The sequence below is a fragment of the Gordionus sp. m RMFG-2023 genome, chromosome 1, assembly GCF_954871325.1.
Source record: "Gordionus sp. m RMFG-2023 chromosome 1, tfGorSpeb1-WG-v2, whole genome shotgun sequence".
Taxonomy (NCBI): Eukaryota; Metazoa; Nematomorpha; class Gordioida; order Chordodea; family Parachordodidae; genus Gordionus; species Gordionus sp. m RMFG-2023.
The window spans coordinates 9794729-9819803 of NC_088775.1; the positions used below are offsets into that span (position 1 = coordinate 9794729).

Consider the following 25075-nt stretch of genomic DNA (forward strand, 5'->3'; position numbering starts at 1 on the left):
TTTTCATCCTAAATACACAAAGTAATTAATAAAACATGTTAGCACATCTGAAGGTTAATAAGACAGAACTATAATAAAACTGTAAATATAATTCACAATAAAACTTAACTAGATTTATTTCTTTCTTATTGGAATTCAAAATTTCGATATCGATATTTGATATCATTAATTTTTAAACAATAATACAAATGTTGATGTAGTAGCAGAGATTATTTCAATGGCATGAAACTATCTGATATCAATAAGAATAAAAAAAAAAACCTTATTAATAAAGTTGAAAAGTTTAAGTTAAAAATTTTTTTATACATCAACTATGATTGATCTCAATTTTCAACATTTGTACTTCATATAGCTTTAAATTCTTCATTTTAGCCAAATATATATTTTTTAAAAATATATAATTTAATTTCAATAAGAAAATTATGGTTATTTTTGGTAAACTATAAAAATTTTATTCTTTCGTTGAAGCTTTATCCAAGAAGAAACAAAGAAACAACATTTACATAATATTATAATATATTATAATTATGTGTATAACATAGACAAACACATCATTTATATTTGGTATGGTTAAATTATACATCCATCCATGCTAATACATAATCATGTTTCTCAAACGTGGGTTTAAGAATTTATTAGATTTTTCGAATTGTCATTTATAATGTATAAATAATTTAATATTCGCTGAAAGTATAGTAATGTTAGCTCTAAAAAAAGTTATAAATTTTGTAATTATTTGAGATCTACAATTTTCCTGATTTTTTTTTATAGGATTAAAAAAAAGATTATAATTTAGTGAAGGTATTGCTCCTAGATTTTGCGCAAGTAAGGTCGTGAAAACTATGATTTGAGTTAAGAATTGTTGGTTTATTATTGATGGATGTAATAATGATGTTCTTTCTCACATTTTGATCTAATTTGTTTATGCGCGGTTCATAATAAGTTAAAGTTCGGTTAAGTCGGGATAAGTGATTACTTTTTTGAGATACCTCATCCCAATCTTTATTGCGCTTAGGATTTAACCCGTTACTAAATGCTGCTTTTTTCTTGTCGTTCACGTAATGACATGGTAAGAATTTCAAAGTCAGATAATAATTGAAATATTTTTTAAACGTATTACTGATAAAGTACAAAGCTATCGGATTTATACACGAATTCAAATACGAAAATATGAAACCGAGTAATTTCAAGGAGTGCCAAAAATAGTTGTATTGATTTAAGGCGTTTGGATTGAAGAAGAACCACATGTTAAATATGTGATAAGGTAGCCAACATACAAGAAACAGTAATATAAAAATTAGAACCATTTTCGCAATTTTTTTGCGAGACTCCATTTGTTTGCTAAGCTTGACATTGTTCGAAAACTTATTGTTGATATGGCGTATTCGATTTATTTTGAATGAATTGAAGCTTACAACATCGTTATTGCCATCGCTTGTTTGGGACGGTGAAATGGATTCGTTGTTGTTCAATTTTTCTTGACCAGAGCTTTTTAAGTAGTCTTTGAACTTCAGAGATTTGTTACAAAATTCTCGATATGGCTTCATCGAATTGTTAAACCTCTTCCATTTTGTATTTTTTGGTACATATAATTTATCGTTAGAAAGTTTCATATTACTTTTATCAGGCCCGTTTAGCAAGGGGGAAGTAACTAAATTCGTTAATAAATTAAAACTTTGATCATTGCCACATTTGTCATTATTATACATATTATGGTTTGCAGGTAAGGTTAATAAATGAACATCTTCTACATCCTTATCCTTTTCCTTTTCGCAAGGCAGTTTATCCATAGTATTGTAATCGGTCGAACAGTCTATGGATGCATTTGAAATCGAAAACTGAGATAATATAGGAACACAAGATTTACTTTGTTTAAGATATGAATTTGAATTATTAAAATTGCGGGAAAAGGAATTATCCTTTACCTCCTGAGAATGGCTAGATTCGTTGGGAATGTCTGTGGTACTTTTAATTAATCGTTTGGCCATTAATACATAATACACAGTTATAATAATAAACGGAATAAGTAAAAACAATAAAAATTTAAATAAGGTATGAAGTTTTTTGTAATTTTCTCCGAATCTTTCGGGGAACGGAAAGCATACTTTAAGCGAGGATGTGGCAGTATCGTTAATATGATTCCTTTCCGTATTTTTTAGGGACCACAGTTTGTTGAAAATAGCCTCCAGCGTATGATTATTGATTTTTGATACAATAAATGAAATGTTTTTAGAAAGGTATGAATTATAATCATCTCTGGCATCAAAAACTGGATAAAAATTATTATGGGATAGCATGCTTACAAAATCTGTCATGTTTAATTTAGTATTTAAATTATGGGTTGAGGAGTTATAAAGATTAAAAGCGTTAAGAAAAACCGTTTTTAAAATTGTTCCATTAGCCCTACTTGCATTATCATACACCTCTTCACTGCCATCGTGATTGATGATCAGAACAAACGAATTGGTAGCGTCGATACAAGCTAAAAAAGTTGCAACAACCCATATACAACCGCATATGAAGAGAGTTCTCCGTATGATAATTTTCTTTCCTCCCACATATCTTCCTAGAGGATCTACTATGGCTTGATACCTATCAGCGCTAAGGGCTGTCAACGTGTAAACAGATATGGCTACCGATAGGGTTCTAAAAAATTCGGTACTCTTACAGAGACCTTCCCCGTAAGGCCAACTTTCGAAGGTATATATGGTACTAGTGAAAGGCACGGATATCAATATGAGGGCAAAATCGCCGAAGGACAAATTTAGAATATAAAGGTTTGGAGCGTTGTTGCGTAGAGATTTGTGAGTTAAGACCACGTATATGAGCAGACCGTTTCCAATAATACCGACAAAAAATATGATCGCAAATATCACAGGAACTATGTATGTTTCGGGGCGAAGACTGTAAGGAAGGTATTCGTTTGTGTCGTCTGTCGTTTCAGGAAGATTAAATATATTGTTCAAAGATAAATTCGCACTGGTTAGAAGGAGAGGTATTTTGGAGGTCATGCCTTTAAGATTTATGATGAGTAATGTTAAATTTAGTAATTTTGTCTTTCTGTCATACAATGAGAACGGGTTCATAGAATAGTTTATCATACATCCTCCTTCATAGTTGAGCATTCTAAATGTTGAATAATTTGATGTATTTTATTATTTAATACTAATGATATATGAAAATCGATAATAAAGATTATACTATATTATGGTTTATGTATGGCATGAATATGATAGTTGTGGTTTATATCCATATGTATGGCCATATAAGCAAAATTTTCAATGCCAGTTAAAATTATATTTTACTTGTGTACGTCCACCAAATTATAATAAATTAATAAGATTATTATAGATTTATATAAATAAAAAAAAAATGAATAGGGAAAAATCGTGACATTTCAAAAAAGTTTTTACCAGATCACTAAAAGTCTTTTTTTTTATACTTAGATTAAATTTTTATTCATTGATGAAAGAAAATATTGAAGAAAAATATAGGGGTAAACTTAAATCATTCTCAAAAGAAATTTGTGTATTTCTCTAAATGAATTTTAAAAAATTAAATTTCCCTTAACTAGATATTTTAATAACATCGGAAACGCTAGATCAGAGAAAAACGATTCATAAACCCGAAGATTTGTTTTAATACTGCATCGGAGAATTTTGGCCCGACATTTTTTAAAAAAATTATCTTTTCATGCCAGTCTGATTTTTTCTGAGTTTTTTTTTAGCCGTCTGTCAATCCAAAACATTTTAATAATATGTAAGGCTTTATACAATTAATTTTGAAATGCGGTAATTAAATTTGAATAAATTTAAAAATATGAATGAAAGTGTAGTAAAAAAAAATTTTAAAACTAAAATAATATGAAAAAGAAACTCACCATTAACAAATGTTTAAATTTTGAAATTGAAGTTTTAGGAAATTAATTTTTTAAAAAAAGAATTCTTTTAATTGGGTTTCAGGTCGATTTCTTAAAATTTTGTTCCGGGTAAATAATCTCTCATTTAGAACCGAACTGTCCGACTGTCCGAGAAGGATTTTAGTACAAATATTAATATAATTTATAAAAAGAGGAATGGACAACTCGAAATAATAGCCGTTACAACAGTTGGACGAATATTAATATAATTCTATAAAGAAAAGGTATAAAAAAGGATTGATCCTATTCAAGGAAATGGCAGTTACAACAGCTAGATCAATATTAATATAATTTATAAAAAAGGCATAAAACAGGATTATGGTCCAACCCACAGTTAGAGATGCAAAATCGCACTGGGCCGATTTTTAACCAGCTAACTCAATATTTCAAATATTACGCGAACCCCGAAGATTTTGCCACAAAGGATTGGACATCTATTAGAGAAATCTTGAGGCCTAGGCAATATTTTTTTGGCGTAAATACTGAATAAGCCGTTTTTATAAATCGGCTCAAATGGAGCGATTTAGGATAATAACAGCGGATTTATTTAAACCTATATTCGCTTAGTTATAATCACGTGAACAGTCAGATTTGACCAGTTTATTAATAAAAAAAATTAGAAACCCTAACATATCTCTCAAATTAACCCCAAAACCCATATCTCTCTAACCTTTTATTCCTACTCCTAAGTCCTTACTTCGGATACTTGTTTAATTTAAAATATTTCATTCAATTAAAAAATTTCCCTCAGTTTAGCCGAGCTGAACGATTATCTAAAAAAAAGATTCGCGTTAACTATGAATGAATGAAAGGTATATCATAATTAATCAAGCAACAACGTAATGACGGTTCATATTTAATTTTTTTTCATATTACATTGTTAAATAATTTTTTTTGCAAATTATAGTCCAATTATTTCCCTTCCATTTTCATATTTAACAAATCCAATTAAATTTAATTTCATAGTCCATCCTAAGGCCTGGTTTCATATTCTCGAATAATCCTTTTTTTAAAACTTTTTTGGGGGATTATACAGACTTTTTTTAAAAATATTATAACAACATACATATATTTTATATTCTCAAAATATTTATATTTATTAATCCTTTTTTTTTAAAAAAAAAAGAAAGATAAAAATTATATAATAATTCTTTCAAATCAGTTTATAATTATAATATACAAAAATTTGAGTAATGATATTTTTTGGTTTAAGACTTTCAAAAAAAAACCCAGTTTTAACTGAAAATTATTATATATATATCATTTTGCAAATTATTAAATATGTACAAAAAAAATAATCGATGGGGAAAGTAAAAATCTTTATAACTAATCTAATCGGTACAAATTTATTTCGAATTTCTATATTTTATAGTAAAATATATAGCAACTTATTAAACAACGCTCAAATACCTTCGGCCTACGCCCCTTAGCGAACTATGAAAAATAATTTTCTAAAAAAAAACTAAGTAATCCTATGTATAAAAGGGATTTATAAAAAAATATTTTTTCTAATAAAATCGCTCAATTTTAATTGATCGCTAGGACATAGGCCTAAGATTTGTTCCCTTTCGCTTTTTAAATTTCTGGTTGCCTGAAATAATACGGTATTTTTTGCGATAAATTTTTTAAAATATACGGAAATAAAAATTAAAACAGTAATTATTATTTTATTATTATTATTTTATCAAAAGCTTTTTTAATTTGAATTTTTCAAAAATTTTGATCAAACCCGAATTGAATTGATAAATAATTCAAAAATAAAAATGAAATTGTATAATATTAATATTAATAATCCTTTGTTTGAAATGGAAGTATTTTGTATTTTCATGAATAATTTCTCTGTAAGATCATATATTCATTTTCTTCAATAAAAAAAAATTTATACATAATTTAAAAAAAAAATCGAGCAATAAAAAAAAACAAACAAAATTTTAATATAAATTTTTTACTTAGCCAAAAATAAAAAGAATTCGAAAAATTGTAAATAATAAAGTATTAACCAGTATCAAATCAAATATAAGCTAGTATTTGTTAAACGGCTCGATTTAAACAGATAAACGGCCATCCAATATTTTATCCAAAAAAATATTATCAAACCTGATTAGACTCATGGGTGGCACAAAGATTTGAACATCTACAAGTAATCTCGAGGGTTAGGCAATATTTTTCTGGTTAAAATATTGTTTTAGCTGTTTTTAAAAATCGGCTCAAATCGATTTAAATCACTGGTTATCACAGTTATAAATAAATGTTTAAATTAATTGGGATATGGTAATCAATGGGATGCCGATTCTCTCATTCTAAATTGATTCCTAAGAGGGATTCTTTAAATCTGCAAAACCTGATTTGACAGAGAATGTATTCCAAAAATGTATAGAGTACCCACTCCGTGAATTTCAGATAATTTTGTTCTTGAACTGTCGAAATACTATCAATTTATATCCGTTTTCATATAGATTTTTCATCTAAAATAAAGAAATACAAAAATATTTAAGGGAGAAATGGTGCGAAATTTATAGGGTAGATATTCCACACATGTTAGAATACATTTCCGGTCAAATTAGATCTTTTTTCAAAAATCGTCCTCAGTAAGCTGATATAAAATTAAGAAATTTTGAATCCCAATGGATTCTATATCCCCGTCATACGTCATTTGTAAGTACAGAGCAATTTTCACAGCATAAAACAGCATATCCATTGGATTCTCTCACCCCTATATGATTGGGTTAAGAAATTGGGATTAATCTACGAGAAAAGCTCAGCCACAGTTTTTGGGCAGGCTGCAGTTATTTGTGCGTGAAAAAGGCAAGGTCACCTATTTAAACACTCATGGGAAATAAGAAGATAGGGAAAAGCCCATGATCGATATAGCAAAAGTTTTGAATATTCTGAAAGCCTATTAATTGTTTTTTGTCATGGGTTGACAATTTATCGAAAGATATAAAAATGAAAAATCTCAAATTAAATGATAAAGAAGGAAAGAAAACAAAATTATTATAATTTATTTCATGTTTAAAGCTATTTGAGTTGAGATATTTATGCGCGAACAGAATGCTATCTTGTTTTTTAAAAAAATTTTTTTTTTATTCCATTCCAAATACACAGATTTTAAATAAAAGACTTCTTCAATCTATATTTTAAATGTTTTTATTCGGTTATAAGGCCGATTATATAAAAATTTATATTTTTTATGTATAATCATCATCTATATTATAATTGTTATCAACATTAAGTTTTAACTAAACATATTTAAAAAAAAAAATATCCCCTATACTTTACTTGCTGTAATATATACTAATCTTTTATCGTAATTTGACAAATTGTATAATAAAGTTTTTAATCAGCAACAAAATATAAATCAATTAAACTAACATTTTATTTATATGAAAGCTTACTAAACTCAACAGGCGTATAAAAAAGTATTTTGGATTATGTTACCAAAAGTTCTAATATTCAAAAAATTCAAAATACGCTTAAAAATAGATATTAAAAATCCTCAATAAATTTTTTTCCCCCTTAGAATCTAAAAAAAAATATTAATTTGTTTTTTCTTTCAACAAATATGGCTTTTATATCGATTCGATTTCTTCATTTAAATGCAAATTTTCATATTTTATATTAAAAAGCTTTTGCCTTCTTTAAAAAAATATTACCTGATAAAATAAAGGAAGCTCTTATTTAAATATAAACACCCCACTTTGTTAATTAAACATAGTATTTGAAAAGATAAAATTAAGAAAAAGGTTGAATGGCCATAATACTGTTAAGAAATTCTCCATGTCCCACTAAGGATGAACTAGTTGAAGGAGATGGTGGCTTAAATGCATTACTAAAATATTGAGAGGATATAGAGTAGGTATGGATGATTATTTTAACGAGCCTTTAACATTTTATCACTTTAAGTCCTCGACAGGTCACGAGGAAGCATAGATAGGGTATATAATAAACCAATTCTAAACTCAATAATCATTATATAAATTTATTAAGGTTAAAAAAATAAAAAACTCTATTTTCATTGAATCGATTTATCAATTAATTAAAATATTAGTTAATTTATTTGGTTTTTAAAAAAATAAATGTTTTAAAATAAAATAGTAACTATTAGCAATTATCGCGATAATATCTTCGCGATTTGGATTTAGCTATAATGACTTCGCCATACAATTTTCTGGATTATTGATTCGCGATAAAAGCTTTGCTGTAATGTATTCACTGTATAGGGTTCGCTTTAAAAAAATTCGTGATTTTGTTTGGAAATATTGTCTTTGCTGAATTCGCGATTTTTCGCTATATTAGCCATAATAGAGATTCGCGATAAAAGTTTCGCTGAATTGACATGGAACCGAATTATCGTACAAAAATGATAACAATTTGAAGAGAAAGAAAAAATTGATTAAATTTGAAAAAAAAAAAATCAGCAATTAGATTTTTTTCCCCCAACTTTAAAGATCTTATTTAATCTCAAATATTTTTTTTTTAATTTTGAAATTTAATATAGTGCTATTTTATTAACTATACAAATGAAATATTATATGTTATCTCTATATTTTATATTTGTTTTTCTTATTAAATGCTTTAAACTACCTTGAATTAATTTTTATCGAAAAGGGTTCGATAAGTGATTGGTTAAAACGTATTTGCTTCATTGAGGGGGATAGAGTCACATAAGAATGGAAGGGGGGTCTTTGAGTGAGTATTGTAGTATTTTATAAAACAAGTTTGGAGGGTAAAAAAAAGGTCCCGAAGCAAAATATACAGTATTGTCAAATGGAAGTTTTCATACTTAACACCCTCTCACATTAAAAAAGACAAATTAAATATAAATAAAAATCTATTTCTATCAAAGCTTATATACTTTTTTCGTGATATGGCTGGAAAATTTTTAATTCTATGTTAAAATAACAATACATTATCAACCATGATGCACCAGAATGCATATTAAGTATATTTTATGCCATCTAGCAAGAACATGTTGTCAGTTGTCTTATGAATTTTAAAAAAAGACATGTGAATCATCTTTATAATGTCACTGGCCCTATGAAGGCTTCTGGTGTACTTAGTAATTTAATTTACTTTTATTATATAAAAATGCCTGCTTAAAAAAGGCTAATACGGACCCGGCTAAAACCTGCCCCAAATTGTCATATTTAGAATCTAATTAAAGATATTGAATTATCATAAATATTGTCAATATTTTATTACAAGATAAAATTGAAGTTAGTTTTAAACTTTTATAAAAAAAAATTATTTGTAAAAATTACAATGGTTTTTATATTGGAGATCTTAAAATCAAAATCTGCATTTAAAAATTATTTATTAACAATTTTCTGGATAACAATTTTTATAACATTTTGAGCATCTTAAAATCCATTTATTTCTCAAATTTTAAAAAATCTCAAGGTATTAGTTTTAAATTAAGTGATAAGAAAATACCAGTCACTGAGTCAACACTATCCCCCTTTTCCCCTTTGTCTTTCTTCTACTTCAACATTACTCACATTTTTCAGAAATTTCTCCCATAAAATTAATTTAATTTTCAAGGTTCAGACATATTTTTTATTTGACTACTACAGGAAGCTAAAAAAATATATTTAAAAAAAACAATACCAATTTCTCAAAAATATTTTATTTTTAAAATTTACTCAAAGCCTGAAGGCCGGGCTCACCTTTATTTAATACGCTATATCAAGGATAAGAGACATGACATGGAAGAACGTTTAATTTAACCTCTCTTAGAATATGATTCACCACAAGGTTAATAGTTTTTAAGATTGATTTGATAACCTTTATTTATTTAATTTTTCCTTATATATTTATAATGAACATCAATATCGATCATAATAACACTAAAATGATTGTAATACTTTATATATTATTAGTGAAATTTTATTTAAAATGAAAGTGATTATAAAAATAATGTAATATGTAATAAATATGATTAATGTTAATGACGATAATTGTATTTGCATATATAATTGTTTTTGTCTATTATATAAAATAGATGAGATATGTGATATTGCTTAAAAAAATGCATTTGAGAAGGAGATTACGGTCCAGAATGATCAAGTCACAAATCTGGTTTAACCATACTTATGTTGAAAAATGACCTTTCATTATCGCAGGTGTATAATAGATAATGTTGCCAAATTATAAAATAAAATTGGGAAATGAACAGCAGACGTGCATATTATAAGAGCTTACATTACCTTTTATTAGGCATCGATACAAGGCGCTATAAATTCTTGTACCAAACAAGAATTCGATAGGACATCCAAATTTATCTTATCGTAATTACCTTCGAAAATGTTAAAAATAATATATAGTGTTCTGACAGGCATCCTTTTATAGCGACACCGATGATTAATGCGAAATTCAGACTCAAAATGGTTTTTACCAAGTCAGGAGATCAGATTTGCCTCAAGTAATTTCTAAGGTTTCATAATAATAATAAAGATTATTCCTCCTTCTCACTATAAAAGTAAAATAAATGAAAATTAACCGGTACAAAAAAATGAGACAATGAGTTAAAATTTTCCTTCTGCCAAAATATAAATTATAACATATTTTTAGAATTTTTTTTATTAGAAATACAAAAATTTGGATAAAAAAGAAAGATAATTTTATATTCCTTTTGGTTATTTTAAATATTATCCCTCATGTGCTAAGCACTATCGCATCTCCCAGCCAATCAAGTTTTCTTCCTTCTGAAGAACCACCTTCTAATTCCTCCGATCCTCGCGAATCTTCCAATATGATGTGATATATTAATTAAAAGTTTGCATTCTTAGGAGTCAGTTGTAACTTGTGGTTGCACATCAATTAATTTTCTTATTTATGATTGAATGCACATTAATGTCATTTAATCGAAGTGCAAACTATAAAATAGAGCTACCACGGACTTCTATATATGTACACTTTAAAAATGCATGAATCGCCAATCTAGAAATAATCAGGGGGCTGAACTTAAATTTTACCATTTAATTAGCTGGAAAATTATATAATAAATCAGTTGAATCATTCAACAATTTTTACCTGCAAGAATTTACAAAATACAACCAAAATTATTTATAATATGAAATTTTAAAAATCCGCGTGGGCTGGTAGAAAATAATCAAAATATAAAAATACCTACGCTTAGCGCCAAAAAATAATTAAATCTAAACCGAGCCAGACCAGGTTTAAAAATTAGACTATTTGCGGGTTTATGATATATAACATTTTATATAACATAATGCTCTTTTTCAGAAACATAGGAACTTTTTGGAAAAGCATAGTGTCATTTTTTATTATAAATTAGATGACAATAAGATAAAGACCTTATTTTATTAAATTCACTGTTTCTTTAGAAAAAAAACACACCATATTACTAAAAAAAGGCGATATATACATAAATGAACTCCAAAACTTGTGATTAAATTAAGAAAAAAAAATATTATATTAATTTAACCATTATAAGTTGAATCAGAATTGTTTGCCTAATTTGCCAACATGATTTTGTATAGTGTTGTTATAAAGATAAGTTGGGTGATGTTATATTATAAAATATTGGAACCAATAAACAATTTTTTAAGAATAATTAAAAATGAATAAAATGTTTGCATAATTTGTCAGTCATCTAAAAAAAAAAATTATTTATGGAAATTCTTTTAAAAAATTCTTCTAAATATTTTATCTTTTTTTTTAATATTTAAAATTAAATCATTTTGAATAAATTATTTATTATATTATATATATATTTTTTTTAAATTATTTATTTAAAAATTTCTTTAAGACAAGAGCACGACATTTAAAAAAATCTAACCTTTAAAATCACTTAAAATTTAAAAAAAACAAATGAAAAATTATTGAAAATTTGAAAAATAAATAATAGAAATTATTAATGAAATTATTTTTCAATACCCATTTTTCTTAAATGTAAACTAATATATTTTGTTTAAATTTTTGTTTAAATAATAAAAATATATAATCACATCCCACCCCAAAGGGAAGGGAAAGGAAGGAGGTACAATTAACATTTATATCTTTCAACAACAGCATACTGAGAATTCTCTAAATTCTATTTTTACAAAATCTATAGGGCACTTCGAAATAAAATAAAATAAAAAAATTAAATATTTTTTTTTTTAGCAGGCATTAAAATATTAGAGCCAATGCGCAACTGGTATTTATTATTATTTCTATTTTATTATAAATTTACTTAAAAATTTAAAATATCATAACCAAAATTTATAAAAAAAAAAATTGGTAAAGTCAACCTTCTTTAAAAAAAAGAAAAGATTATAAATTATTTAATGTGAAATTTACTTTATAAATATCGTAATAATACTTAATTTCTCATCATATTAATTATTTCATAACTATCTTTTTTCATATATAATATAATTGAAGAAGCACTTGTGCTTTCAATGATTTATTGTTAATGACCCAATTTATCAAAAATCTCATAATCATAAAAATCAATGACATTTTATACATTAAATTCTTTGTTAAATTAAATAAGAGAGAAGAGGGAGTTTAAATCCTCAAAGATGGTGTTATATTTCATGGTCTTTCAAGGAAGAAAGTCTCCCACCTAGAAAATGAATCAATCTTCTTAAATATCATTATAAAGTTTAAAAAATTTTAAAAATTATCATCTCTTTCCACCCCCCCCCCCCCCCCCAAATGAGTAAAACTGTCATTATAAAAAGGATTACAGGGACACTACTTTTCTTGCTGATAACCGATTATCATGGTGTCAGGTATCTGGTAGACACCTCCAATATCTGGCATAGATGACTATTTTAATATTTTAAAATATTTAAAATACTTTGTCGTATTTTGGGATTATGAAATTCATCGGGATTAAACTGAGAGCGATTTTCAAATTTTAAAGATCTTGACAGGAATTTTATTTTATCATGTATATAGTACTAGTGATGTTAGACGAACCCGATTAAAATTTTAGCCAAAGTAAAATTATGTACGCCCCGAGATTTGGCAAATAGAGGTCCAAACCTTTCTTACACCTATGAGCAAAATCTCCATTTATATAATATAATTTTTATCTAAAATCGTAATCGTGGGCCGTTTACCAACACTAGTATAGAGTATACCCCAAACTGTAAATTTCAAACAATTTTGCCATGAACATTTTAACAACCCCTGATTTATATTTGATCATATTTTTTCATATAAATTAAAAAAAAAAAATACTAAAAAAGTTTATGGCGGGAAATTTTTCTGAAATTCATGCGCACTCTGTGCATGTTAAATTATATCTCCTAGAATTTTAAATACTTTCAGTTAAATGATTTAAAATCGAGAGATTCTATATCCCAATCGGACATTATATAATCAATAAAAAGTAATTGTTAAATTTTTGAATAAATTTATATCTCAGATTAGATTATAAACAATATATTTTTTTAAGTACTATATAAGTTATTATTTTTAAAAAAAATTTAAGGCCGAGTTCTGATTCGTCATTTTGAAATGGCTAAACAGATTATGAAAACTAGGACTTTTTTGTTTGTTTCCAGTGTGCACATTATATAAATATTTTGGATAATATCACAAAGATACATTACATACTTAAATCTAAATAGCTGAAAGAAAGTAAGAAAGAACAAGAAAGATAGAATTTTTTAGGTTGTTTAGAGGAATCTATATAAACAGCTAAACAGATTGCTATTTAGAAATAAGGGGTAAGTTTTAAAAAAAATATATAATCTGAGCCAAAGGCTTTAAAAAAAGTGAGCCTATAATCATCTAATATATTTTATGGAGAAAAACTCACCCAAAAGTCTTCCCACCGCCATTTAGAAAAACCTGGATTTGTCCATGGGATATCTGAATTATAAAAAAAATTATGTTTCATTATCTAGTTGTACTTGTAAACTGAAGAAGCAATAAGTATATTTCTAAAATCAATATTAAGCTCAGTGCTCATTCTTTTTTAAAAATAAATATTTATTTATGAATAATTTATGCTACATATTTCAAACCTCATTATAATATAAATAATATATTCGTATCATTATGTCAAAAAATGATTAATAGTAATTATTATATATCTATTTTTCTCTATTAATTCAAACTCCAAGATTTTGGAAAAAGTAGACTTAATCACGCAAACAAACAATACATTTAAAATAGGTATTTATTTTTTATAAAAACTAAAGAATATTTCGATACACGTAGTGTTGTTGATTTTTAAAGATTTTAGTCAAAATAATATGATGTAAACCTCGAAATTTGTAAAATAGAAGTCTAAACCTTTCTACCATCTATGAGCGAAATCTCTAGGCTTACATAATATTATTTTGGCTAAAATCTTAATCGGGTTATTTATAAAAATCGACCCAAATCGGGCAGTTTAAACTAAATACAGTGGGTGCGGAACGAAAAAAAATTGGGCCAGGCAATTTGTATAAAATATTTTTTCGAATCGGACCAAAAAACTTTAAAAATCCTGACGTTCGGGGGCCGGCTGTGCTAATCTCACGTACATTACTTCGTATTAAGGCTTGGAATATATTTCGGAATCTCTTAATTTTAAGGTAGGACAGAAAATGTATTCCATCATGTATAGAGTACCCACCACAATGTATATTTCTGACAATTTTGCCGTGTACTTTTGATTTATTTTTTTAAAATTTTGATATAAAATTTTCCTTATAAAGAAATAAGTTATTTTTTTATTTTTCTGTTTAAGCTCTTTGTTAAGAGTTTTTTTTTTTTAAAAAAAGGCATATTTTTATATTTTTGTAATTATTCTAAAAATTGGAATTAGTATTCGTAATTCAAAAAATCTTCAGGTTTCTATGCTCTTGCCATGAACGACAGGTTTGTTGTAATTGTTGAAAAAGAAGAAATAAATTTAATATAATACATAAAATGTCAGTTTTTTTCTGACAGGGGAATTAAGTTTTCCTTGGGGGAAGAAGAGGAGATGGTGATCACGGGGTGTTTCATTGTTAAGAAAAACCCCTAGTTGGAGATTGGGAGATATTGGATAAGATGTCAGCTGTGGACCTTTGGATGTCAGCTGTGGACCTTTGGGAAATGAAGAATTGGATAATTATGATTTATTATATTATATTTTTCTTAATAGATTAGATTGTTGTTTTATTATGGATAAATATAATTTTGAATAAGTGGGTTATGTTAAATATGGATCGTCTTTAATGGTCAATGGTATTTATTTAATATTATTAGAAAGAATTATGCTGGATTGTTAAGTTATATAGTTGAGAGTAAGAGGCATTTTTATTATATCTAAGTTAACTTGTAAAAGTGTTGCCAGCTGGCCAGGAGCGAAAGAGTGGATTGATTCGGTTTTATAGTAAAACAAAATTTTTGTTGTATACATATTATATAATAATTTTGACAAGGCAATGTAATAACCACTATACAAGAGGGGGTGAGTTTAAGGATTTCTATACTTTTATATTTAACTTTAAAAAATGTAAGATTGAAAGTATGTAATGAGTATTAGGCAGAAATATGGAAATAAGTTCAGGAATTTAAGACAGTAATATTTGGTATATTATCTTATGTCTAGATGTATATGGTACATCCAATTTTGATCATTATTTGGTATGCCTTAAAACTCATTGAATGGTGTTATAGGTATTCCGTCATAGGAAGCTAGACCTCATGATCAGCAGGACAGAAAGGATTGCTAAATATTTAAATATTTGAAATTTAGGAAAATATATATGGAAATAGACTTTTGTAATAAAGTTAGGCATTTTGGGTTTTTAAAGGGATGGACATGTGTGGGATCATTTATTATTAAGTAATGTTAATATATTGTATTTGTAATTTAGTTATAATTAAGGTTGATATGTTATTAAAGGATTGGGATCATTTATTAATAATTAATGTTAATATATGGTATTTGTAATTTAGTTTCAATTAAGGTTGATATGTTATTAAGGGATCCATTGAGGGTGAGGTAATGTGGTTTATTTTGAAGTAATTAACAATTTTTATGAAATAGGGTGTAAGGTGAATTACATCATATATGATATATTAAATTTTGTTTATTTTGAAGTAATTAACCATTTTTATGAAATAGGGTGTAAGGTGAATTACACATAAGATCTATTAAATTAACCATTTTTATGAAATAGGGTGTAATGTGAATTACACATATGATATATTAAATTTTGTTTATTTTGAGGTAATTAACCATTTTTATGAAATAGGGTGTAATGTGAATTACACATATGATATATTAAATTATGAATGATAATTTGAAGGAATTGAGGTATGAGGAAGTCAGAATAATATCCAATGTTAGAGGTGGATAGTTATTTTGATTTAGTGTCTACATTTAGTATATATATAAATTGGATAGGAATTTATATGATATATTAGATGAGGTATAATATTTTTTTTTCCAAATTATGAAATCTTAATATTTAATATATATATTTTTTTTAAATTATAAAATTTTATAAAAAGTTATATTTGCAATTATTATATTAGTTTTATAGTATGCAATGATGTGAAGGGAAAATATTTTTACAGATAAGATCAGCCCGTGTTGATGGGTATGCCTTGAGGTGAGAATATTGTTTAGTTTGCATACTGGAGAAAGTTTTTTTTGGTGTAAATTTTTTTTTGTAAATTTATGCTGCATAATACATTTTCTTATCTTTCTAATAATTTAAAATGTCAGTTATTTTCTGACAGGGGAATTAAGTTTTCCTTGGGGGAAGAAGAGGAGATGGTGATCACGGGGTGTTTCATTGTTAGGAAAAACCCCTAGTTGGAGATTGGGAGATATTGGATAAGATATCAGCTGTGGACCTTTGGGAAATGAAGAATTGGATAAATTATATTATATTTTTCTTAATAGATTAGATTGTTGTTTTATTATGGATAAATATAATTTTGAATAAATGGGTTATGTTAAATATGGATCGTCGTTAATGGTCAATGGTATTTATTTAATATTATTAGAAAGAATTATGCTGGATTGTTAAGTTATATAGTTGAGAGTAAGAGGCATTTTTATTATATCTAAGTTAACTTGTAAAAAGGTTAACGAAGTCATTATTAGGGTACACTAGTTTCGCCTTTAAAAAAATATACAAACCGAACAAATTATTAAAATTTATTAGTTCTTACTTAGAGAATCGTGGAATCACAGAAATGTCAGACATTTAAGAGAAGAAATTGACAAACAGTTTTAGAATTCTAAAATAATTTTCTCAATTTTTAAATTGCTTAGTGTTAAGCTGATAAAGTAACGTCGTTACTAACAATGTACCTTTTTTTAGGAAAAAGAACTCATTCGTTACTTGTTTCAAAATGTAACGAGTAACGCGTTTATTTTTTTTTGAGTAACTGTAATACAAAACATTACTCATGTAATTACTTTAAATTTTTTCTTACAAAATATATTTTTATTTAAAAATTTTTAAATAATTTAAGCCAGTTTTTAATTCAGTACCAAAGTTCTTCATTTTTATTTTATTTATTACATTTTTGTTGTAAATTTTATAAAGTCTCAAATGAAGATGATATAATTCTGTCACTGTCCCATTATGAAACTTTTTGCACCTAAAGAAAATTAAGGGAATTAAGCCCTATTTGTAAGTGTAGATTGTGCCCTTATTCAGATAACCTCGATTTCCAGCAGCTCAAATTTAAAAAACATAATAATGTAAAAATATGAATTCAGATTAAATTCTGATAAAGATAAAAAAAAAATTGATGAGGATCTTAATGAAGATTCTTGTATAGATGATCTAAGTTTTTTTGAAAATAAAGATCATTCTTTAAATATTTTTAATAAATTCCCACAATTATAGTTTATAAAATTTTTAATATATTTTCTAAACTATGTGAATTAGTGATCTGCATCGGGCCTAATTTTTCAAGCCCGGCCCGAAATTTTTTAAAAAATCTTGTCCGACAGGATACCGAACAATTTTTTTTTACTTATTAATCCCGAAAAGCCAGACGCGAAATAAACTAAAAACCATTTTCCGCCCGCCTAGCCCGAATTTATTTAAATATAGAAAAATTTAATATTATTTTTGATCGTAAAAAAAAATATTCTACAAATAAAAAAAAATTAGCTCTTTGTTTCTAGCAAGAATTTTAAAATATGACAAAATGTAATGTCGTATTTAAAAATTTAAATCCACCCGGTCTGGCTTAAATTTTTAAAAAAATGTTAGGCCCGACTCAATCCGAACCGAAATTATTTCTGAAAAATATACCCGGCTCATCAGGCAGGCTATGGGCCGGTGCAGATCTCTAATGTGAATATTTGAAATTGAAAACAAAATTGAAAAAAAAACTTAAAAATTCTATTTATTAAATATAATACAATCCTCTTATCCTCTTCACCAGTTAATGTGTCTAGGCGAAGCTGCTTTCTGATCAAAATTTTGAAAATTGTAAAAAATAAATAAAAAATTATTAAAAAAAAACTTATCATAATATATTATTTTTGTAATTCTATTTTTATTTTTAATGGAAAAAAATAAAAATTTTCATATTTATTATATTTAGTATTTTGTAAGTAACGAATAATGCGTTATTTTTTTTAAATAGCGAGTAACGCATTCCTTTTTTTCACAAGTTAAAGAGTAACTCATTTCTTTTTTATAGTATCTTTTACCGTATACCATGTTAAAATGAATAATACAATTAAAAAATTTTTTAAAATAATTTGGAACTATCTATATTTAATTTTATTAGTAAAAAGTGAATATTAAACATTGAAAAACTTGCATACATTAACTTTATTATTTTAATTAATAAGATCTTCTTGGTGTGTATAGTATTTTTTTTCAGGGGTATACTTTTCCAAAAAGGGAAGGGGCTACATATAAATTTTTTAGATAATAAGGCTCTAATATTGCTGGAAAACATTTATTGTGATTGTTAAAAATATTATATCACATAAGTTCAGTGGCATATCGAAAATTTTAATTCAAAATCCGAAAACTTTATGTCGTTGGACATCGCGTTTGCCTAATATTAATAGGTATGGGGAGCGATATCTCTTTTTGACTCTTATATGAAATTCAGCTTTTCTTTCTAACGAACTTACATTTCAATAGTAAATAAATAATCATCTAAAATACACTTAGGTTTGGGTAAAGATAGCTCTTAGGCCAGCTCCTAATTAATCAATTCAATCAAATTCAAGAAATATTATTATCGGCCAGAGCTTATTTTTTGAATACTTTGGCAGAATTCACAACCTAAAATAGAAAGCTGAAACCCAACAGTGTCAAATTTACGAACCAGAACCTAGTAAGCTCTAAAATATTTGTTTAGGTATATCTCATAAAATATTTATTCTGATTAGGACTTTCAAAAACGAATTCAAATCGAATAGTGCATTATTTGTATTTATTCGTATTTTAACGAATAATGAAATCTACTATTTGTATTCGATTCGAATTATTCGAATCTACTTCTCGAGGCTTACAGAATGTTCGAAATTCGAATACAAATAGTAGAGTTATCGAATAACTGGAATGAATTTTCGTAATAAAATAAATCATGCTCAATATATTGATAAATATTTTTACTGCAAATTTAATTTCAAACATAAAAAATTATTATAATAATCTGATGATAAAAAATATGTAATCATATAAACAAAATTAAAATGAATATTATTAATTTAATTTATAATTCTAAGCCAATTTTAAGGCAAAGAGTTTTTCTTATATTTTCTTCCTTATATGACATGCGATTTTTTGACAACAAATTAGTTCCAACTGAAAAAAGCCTCTCACAAGTAGTTAATGATCCTTGTATAGATAGGCAATCCCTTGCCATTTTCGAGAGTATGGGGATCCGTTATGCATTTATCTTCCACCACATTAACAGGTCAATATCACTATTTGCTCTTGGCTCATTTAGATAAATATCTCTTTCAGAGAGTTGAATATTATTTTGTTTAAACTAATGTCTGATCTGTTTTGTTGAATATCATCCTTATTTGTTTGAAGTTAATTATCAGCTTATAAAATCAAATATATTTATTTAAATGGGAGTAAATTAAATACCTGTATAGCTGTTATAAATCTCTTTAATTTGTCCAATAACTTGGATTATCATAATCAGCAGATATTGATTTAAAATATTCTATTTTAAGCTTGGGATCTACTATTGAAGTTTTTATTATATCATCAGCAGTTAAATTATAATAGCCCAACAATTTTTCATATGCGGCTTTAAAACCATTGTTAAAAGATTTATGGATTTTAAGTGTTCAAGAATTAGAATATAATAAGGTGTAACCAAATTATAAGTAGGATAATTCTCCCCACATACCATATTTGTAGTTTCATATAAAGGATATAGGATAGCTTTAATTTTTATAAGATCCTCCCACATGTTAACAAAGTATTATATTATGCCCTAATTATAAATTCTAGTTTACCTCTGATATTTGTTTTTCTTCAAGAATAATAATTATTTAAAGGATAATAACTTTCAGTTGTATTATATCTTTTAGATATTTATGGATAAAAATATAATTCGCCATGAGGATATAAATTTTTAACAGGGTAAAAATAAAAGGTGAATGTTGGGGAGAGGGAAATACAGGAAAGGGAATTATAAGCAACGGGTGTGTTGGTACATTATCTAACTGGAGAATGGGTATATTAATTATTACTTCATTGACTAAATTTGTTATAGCAGGCTTTAACAATAAGTCTCTTTCAATGGTAGATGCTATTCCATCTTATTTCACAATCTAATTTTGGTTTTAAAAAATTTAGGGGAGGGTGTAGTGAACTACATATATAAATTTCTTTGGAAATTAAATTAATTACATGGGCAAAGCATCGGATGCGCCCTATTTTTATTAATGGATATTTTAAAGAAAATGTATTAATAAAGTTTTAATATTAGTTACATACATTATCCAAAGTTTTAGTAAAATTTTTATTCTCCAAATTAAAAATTTTAATAATTTTAACAAAAATTTTAAATATATTTTCACCTGAATGTGCTTCATTTATGGGAGAAACATCCAAAATTATGTTATTTACTTTGAAATTATCATCAATAAAATGAGATGTTAGCCCTAGAAAAAGAACCTGTCTTGGGTTAGTCCAATTGTCAGATGAAAAATTAATCGAACTTTTATTTTTGTATTTTTTTGTATCTTCTTTTTCTGCAAATGTATTATACATAGAGGTGGGACCAATACCAATATAATATTGGTTTACAATACCAATACCAATATAAACCAATATATAATTAAATATTGGTATTGTTTTTACAACCAATACCAATTACCTAAATATATTGGTTTTGAAATATTGTTTAAATACAATTTTAACCAATACCAATATTAAAAATTTAAAATAGTTAAATACATAAAATTATTTGGTTTTATCGTGGATAATTATATCGTGGTATATTTTTTTACTTTCATTCATAAACATATTACATCTGTTATTTCTTCCAAATATTCCTGTGATATCAATATTGGTGTTATTTATAATTATAGTTTATTTTTATTATGGAAGTAAGTTTTCTATATATCTATCAATTTTATCTATTAATTCATTTAGGATATTATAATGAATGAAAACCAAATCGAGTTAATAAATATAGATAATGATGTTGATACTAATAATAATAGCGATAATGAACAAGAAGAATCAACGATATCTAATAAAAGACGAAATACAGCAAAAATCTGGGAATTTTATACTAGTTGTGATAACAAAAAAAAGGCTATTTGTAATAAATGTAAAAAAGAATTATCTATTCCCAATTTTGGAACCTCAGGATTATGGACACATCTTAAATCCATCCGCCCAACTTTATATAAGAAATGTGAACAAATAAATAATGGCAGTAAAAAAATTAACACCATAAAATCATTTTTAATTAATAATGTAAATAATAAAGCTAATTTAAATAATTTAATTATGGACTTTTTTATTCAAAATAATTTAGCCTTTTCAATGGTTGAAAATGAGTCATTTAAAAATTTAATAAGCTTTTGCAACCCCTCATTAACATTAATTTCTAGAAAAACACTTAAAAAAGAAATTATGAAACATTATCATAGTTCTTTTATCAATTTAAAATCTGTAATTTCTAAAATTACTTCTAAATTTTCTTTAACAATGGACATTTGGTCCTCTCCAAATAAAATACCCTTTATGGGCATAACCATTCATTATATTGATAATGATTTTAAATTAATTAATCATTTATTAGATTTTATTCCTTTTAAATCAGCACATAATGCTATTAATATTTATAATATTTTTAATTCTGTATTAAAAGTAAAATTTGAAATTGATTTTTTTTGTATTACATTAGATAATGCTAGTAATAATTTAGCATTTTTAAAAATTTTAAAACTAAAAGACAATTTTGATAATGTGTGAAAATGTTTTTGCCATATTATCCATTTATCTGTCATGGCTGCATTGGAACCTCTAAATCCAACTTTAAAAAAAATAAGAAATTTTTTAAAAATTTTTAAACTTTCTATATCTAAATTTAATAAACTTGAAAAAACATATCTTAAAAAAAATCCAAATTTAAAATTTCCTCACCCTATTTTGGATATACCAACACGTTGGAATTCAACGTACCAAATGCTCGAAAGGGCTATATTGCTCAAACCTTATCTCACAATATATACCAATCATCAACAAAATACTAATGAAGAATATTATATTAGTGCCTTAGCTTGGAATAATATTAAAATATACCGAGAATTTTTAGAACCATTTAATTTTGCTACAGAGATGGCCTCATGTGCTAATACTCCATCAGTTTCAACAATCATTCCTTTATATTCCAGTATTTTTGAGCACGTTGAGAGTTATGATAATAATCCTAATGCTATTTTAAAGACAGCTTCATTAGCTGCCTTGACAAAACTTAATAAATACTATAATTTTAATAAACACCTATATATTATTTCAACAATGATTGACCCAAACTATCAAGTCACTTATTAAAGCATAATAGTATAGAAACTCTTATTGGATGTCTAACCAATGAATATAATATTTATAAAACAAATAATTACAATTCAGCTGAACCTACAAATGAAACACAAAATAACAAAAAATTATCCTTTTTTGACAAAATATATCAGGTTAAACCTAGTCACAACAATAATAACTTAGAAATAAGCAAATATGTGGATGAAGCCACAATTTATAATGATACAAATCCATTAGACTGGTGGAAATTAAATAAAAATAGATATCCAATATTATCAAAAATTGCCAGAGATTATCTCGCAATTCCAGCTTCTTCATCTAGCTCTGAAAGGGCTTTTTCAGAAGAAAGGTATCTTATAACATATCAACGTTGTTCACTAGATGAGCATACTATCCAAGCTTGCATGTGCTTAAAAAGTTGGATGCGCATGAAGGATTCTTCTTAAATACATAAATTTTTTTCTTTATATTACAATCTTTTGCACTATATTTTATATAAATAGACAATTATGTTACATTTTTAGTGTATTCATTTTGCTATATTCTTTGTGCTAAATAAAAAGTTTTAAAATATACGTTTATTATTTGATTGGTTTGTTGATTTCAAAAATATATTAGTAAAAAAGAATTTGGATTTAGTAAAATTTTGGGAGTTGGTTCTTAGCCTTGTTTTTATGGTAATGCTTCATGATTTTTTTTCCATGTTTATTTAAAACTAGAAATTAAGAGTTTTATAATCACTATTTCTATTCTTTTAATAAGTAATTTGAATTTAAACCAATACCAATATAAACCAATATATACCAATATAAACCAATACCAATAGCAATACCTATACAAGAAATAGAAAATATTGTTTAAACCAATACCAATATTTTAGACCCAATACCAATACCTATACAATATTTTGTTTACATTGGGTTTTTAATATTGGTTCCCAGCATACATATGCAATTTAAGGGTATTGGAGCATATTGATTTTACAGAACAATCAAGATCACTTATAAAATCTTTTGTATTAACAGTTTTAAAAGGTATATTATTATTTATAAATAACTTTAGCAAGTTATCCTTAAAATTATTTCTTTTAGATAAAGAAATTGGTGATGTAGGCTTTAAAAAAATGTCACTTTTATTACACTTTTTACTGAGGTGTGAATGGAACCTATTATAATGATTAATAGATGGGATGTTTTGCCTTTACAATTTATAATGCTCTTGCAATGATTACAAGCAGTCTTTTCACCCTTTGGTTTGTATAATTTTTTTATTTTTAACATAATTTATTATGAGATTCAAAAAATAAACTTCTCGTGAGATTGAAAAAATAGGATAAATAAAATTTTAAATATTGCTTCAACTTGAGATTTTTAAATTTGTGCAATTCTTTTTATAATCATATGACCTGTCAGCAGGTTATCTAATAGAAATGACAAATGTTGGATCTATTAAAAGCAATTTTTTAAATATTCCGAATAATTCCCTTTATTCGAATTGAATAAATGATTATTCGTGTTCGGATAAAACAAATGATTTAATTCGATTCGAATATTAGAATTTTTGAAAAGGTTAAGTTCTGATAATAACATAATTTTCTTTTCCTCCCTTTAATGCGCATAATAAAAGAGCGTAATAATATAAATTTATCCTTTTTTTGACAAACTAGGAATTTCTATACAAAGAAGGTCTTTATTGCCTTCCTAAAATTTTTATTACTAAAAGCCATAACATATAAAGAAGATTTTCAAAAAATGGAAATTATCTGAATAGCTCCTCGAATATCCATTCATCAAGAAGGAGAAAAACAATTCGAAATCAATGATTCTAATAAGCTTACACATATTATTCATGAATATTTTAGGTGAAGAGCGCTTTTGACTTTCCATCGCTGACAACTATAATTGGGTAATTACTATATTTTTAGCCGACTAAAAAATTGGTTAAATTTTTTTAGCCAAAACCTCACTTTGGCCTCTGGGGTTTTCTTAAAAAGATAGCAGCTCAAATTTGGAAGAAACAAATATAAATTAAAACAAGTATGAGGTTTTTCTCTGGCAGGCGCCTGAAGATTGAGCCAAAACTTGCCAACATTTAGCCATTACCCAACTATGCTGACCACTTGAGAAAAATATCATACTCATTTATAATCAATGGTCATTTTACACATTAAACAAAAATCAAGACAAAATTAAAACGATTTTAA

At 26.1% G+C, this 25075-nt stretch overlaps 1 protein-coding gene across 3 annotated transcripts in view; it reads right to left on the reverse strand.

Moving 5' to 3' along the window:
* Window positions 1-596: 596 nt before the first annotated feature.
* Window positions 597-25075, reverse strand: part of LOC135931259 (uncharacterized) — a 58583-nt gene continuing 34104 nt past the window's right edge. For 2 of the 3 annotated variants that reach the window (XM_065468238.1, XM_065468236.1), the window contains exons 2-3: window positions 13698-13750; window positions 597-3126 (exon numbers count right to left, since the gene is read on the reverse strand). In XM_065468238.1, the coding sequence (XP_065324310.1) occupies window positions 786-3125 (2340 nt within the window). In that variant the 5' untranslated portion in view covers window position 3126; window positions 13698-13750 and the 3' untranslated portion in view covers window positions 597-785. The remainder of the gene's footprint in view (window positions 3127-13697; window positions 13751-25075) is intronic. The other variant, XM_065468237.1, reaches the window with a different exon arrangement.